The sequence below is a fragment of the Gracilinanus agilis genome, chromosome 2 (assembly GCF_016433145.1).
Source record: "Gracilinanus agilis isolate LMUSP501 chromosome 2, AgileGrace, whole genome shotgun sequence".
Lineage (NCBI taxonomy): Eukaryota > Metazoa > Chordata > Mammalia > Didelphimorphia > Didelphidae > Gracilinanus > Gracilinanus agilis.
This window is the reverse complement of record NC_058131.1, coordinates 636,623,875-636,625,881: the sequence shown is the minus strand read 5'-3', so window position 1 is coordinate 636,625,881 and position 2,007 is coordinate 636,623,875. Positions and strand designations below refer to the sequence as shown.

General features: G+C 43.2%; 1 protein-coding gene across 1 annotated transcript; it reads left to right on the top strand.

The window, feature by feature from the left end:
- Positions 1 to 909: 909 nt before the first annotated feature.
- On the top strand, positions 910 to 1,713 carry LOC123236307 (etoposide-induced protein 2.4 homolog). Its single transcript, XM_044662613.1, has one exon. It carries the CDS (start codon positions 910 to 912, stop codon positions 1,711 to 1,713), a length of 804 nt encoding a protein of 267 aa, XP_044518548.1.
- The last annotated feature ends 294 nt before the right edge of the window (positions 1,714 to 2,007 follow it).

The window sequence follows — 2,007 nt, the reverse complement described above, 5'->3', positions numbered from 1 at the left end:
AGCCAAATATAGGTAATTCATCATATTTAAAAAAAAAACCCTTACCTTCTGTCTTAGCATGACTTCCAAGACAGAGAAGTATGGGCTAGGCAAGTGTAGTTAAGTGACTTACCAGGGTCACATAGCTAGGAAGTATCTGAGGTCATTATTTGAACCCAGGTCCTCCTGATTCTAGACCTGGCTCTCTATATATTGAGTCACTTAGCTGCCCCACAACATTCACTTTTGACAATTTTGTGTTTTATTGTTCTTTGTTTTTACATTGCTGTCACTGTGCATATTGTTTTCTTAGCTATGCTTATTTCATTCTGCATCAGTTCATGTAAGTCTTTCCATGCTTCCCTGTATTTGTCACAGTTGTCATTTTTTACAGTACAACAGTGTTCTAGTACATTCATGTGTCACAATTTTTTAGTGATTCCAATTAATCAATCAATCAACATTTTTAAGTATTTATTACATGCCAGATTCTGTGCTAAGCATTAGAGAAACAAGAAGAGGAAACATTTAGTCTTTGCCTTCAAAGAGCTTACAATCTAAAGTGCAAGTAAATATATTCAAAGCAAGCTATATACAGGATATATAAGAAATAATGAACAGAAGAACTGCACTGGAATTAAGGGGAGTTGAGGAAGGCTTCCTGTAGAAAATTGGATTTTAGTTGGGATATAAGAGAAGCAGAGATCTCATTTTGTCTTTATCACCAATACCCCTTCCTGTCTTTCTAGTCTAGAAGAAAGTGGGGGTCTTGAAATTAGCCTAGTGAGAAAAAGAACAAACCAGCAGGGGAGAGGGCAATAAGATTTTCATTTGGAGCTGGCTCTGTGTTTCCAGGCTCTTCATGATGAGAGATTTGGGGATCCTTCTCTTCCCTTCTCCCTGTAGTTGGTAGTTTGGGTGGTGGATGTGATGCAGAAGTACAGATGGCTGACTGTCAAAATGTTTCTCCATGATCTTGTTAGGGGAATCAAGGACTCCATCTGGGGCATCTGCACCATCTCCAAACTGGATGCCCGGATCCAACAGAAGAGGGAAGAGCAACATCGAAGAAGGGCAAGCTGTGTTCTAGCCCAGAGAAGAGCCCAAAGTGAGGAGCAGAAGCAGGAGAGTGAGCCAAGGATAGTAAGCAGAATTTTCCAGTGCTGTGCTTGGAATGGAGGAGTGTTCTGGTTGAGTCTTCTCTTGTTTTACCGAGTATTTATCCCTGTGCTTCAGTCAGTAACAGCTCAGATTATTGATCCCTCTCTGCATGGAGATGTCTGGTCCTGGCTTGACTTTATCCTCACCTCTATCTTTAGTGCTCTGTGGGTGCTTCCCCTGTTTGTACTCAGTAAAGTTGTGAATGCTATATGGTTCCAGGATATTGCTGATCTGGCATTCGAGGTATCTGGGAGGAAGCCTCAACCTTTCCCAAGTGTTAGCAAGATCATTGCCAACATGCTATTTAACCTCTTACTCCAGGCCCTTTTCCTGATCCAGGGTATGTTTGTCAGTCTATTCCCAATCCATCTCATTGGCCAGTTGGTCAGTCTCTTGCTCATGTCTCTTCTCTACTCACTGTATTGTTTCGAGTATCTTTGGTTCAACAAAGGAATTGAAATGCATCAGCGATTATCCAACATTGAAAGGAACTGGCCTTACTACTTTGGATTTGGTCTACCCTTGGTCTTCCTCACAGCAATGCAGTCTTCTTACATCATCAATCTGCCCTGAGCAGCTCAGCCTCTGCTGAAAAGCTTCCCTCACCTCACCCATCTCCTGCCAAACTGAAGGCTGCTGCAGCCCACTGAGCTGCCTCTAAGGGGAGGGGATGGCTTTGGAGGGAGGCACTGGTGGTAGCTTCCTCAATTTCCCCTCACCTAGAGAAAGCAGGACCCACCCTGCCAAGGGCCCTCAGCACATTCCCATCATCCTTTTGGGGATCTGGAGTTTTACTGTCTTGTGAGTGTAGGCCAGAATCTTTTTGATGCCAGGTGTGGATTTTTAAAGCTGTTGTGAGTCTCAGTG

Bases quoted from the DNA above. Each gene is read 5' to 3' on its own strand.
- LOC123236307 (XM_044662613.1), top strand. From the start codon at position 910: ATGCAGAAGTACAGATGGCTGACTGTCAAAATGTTTCTCCATGATCTT.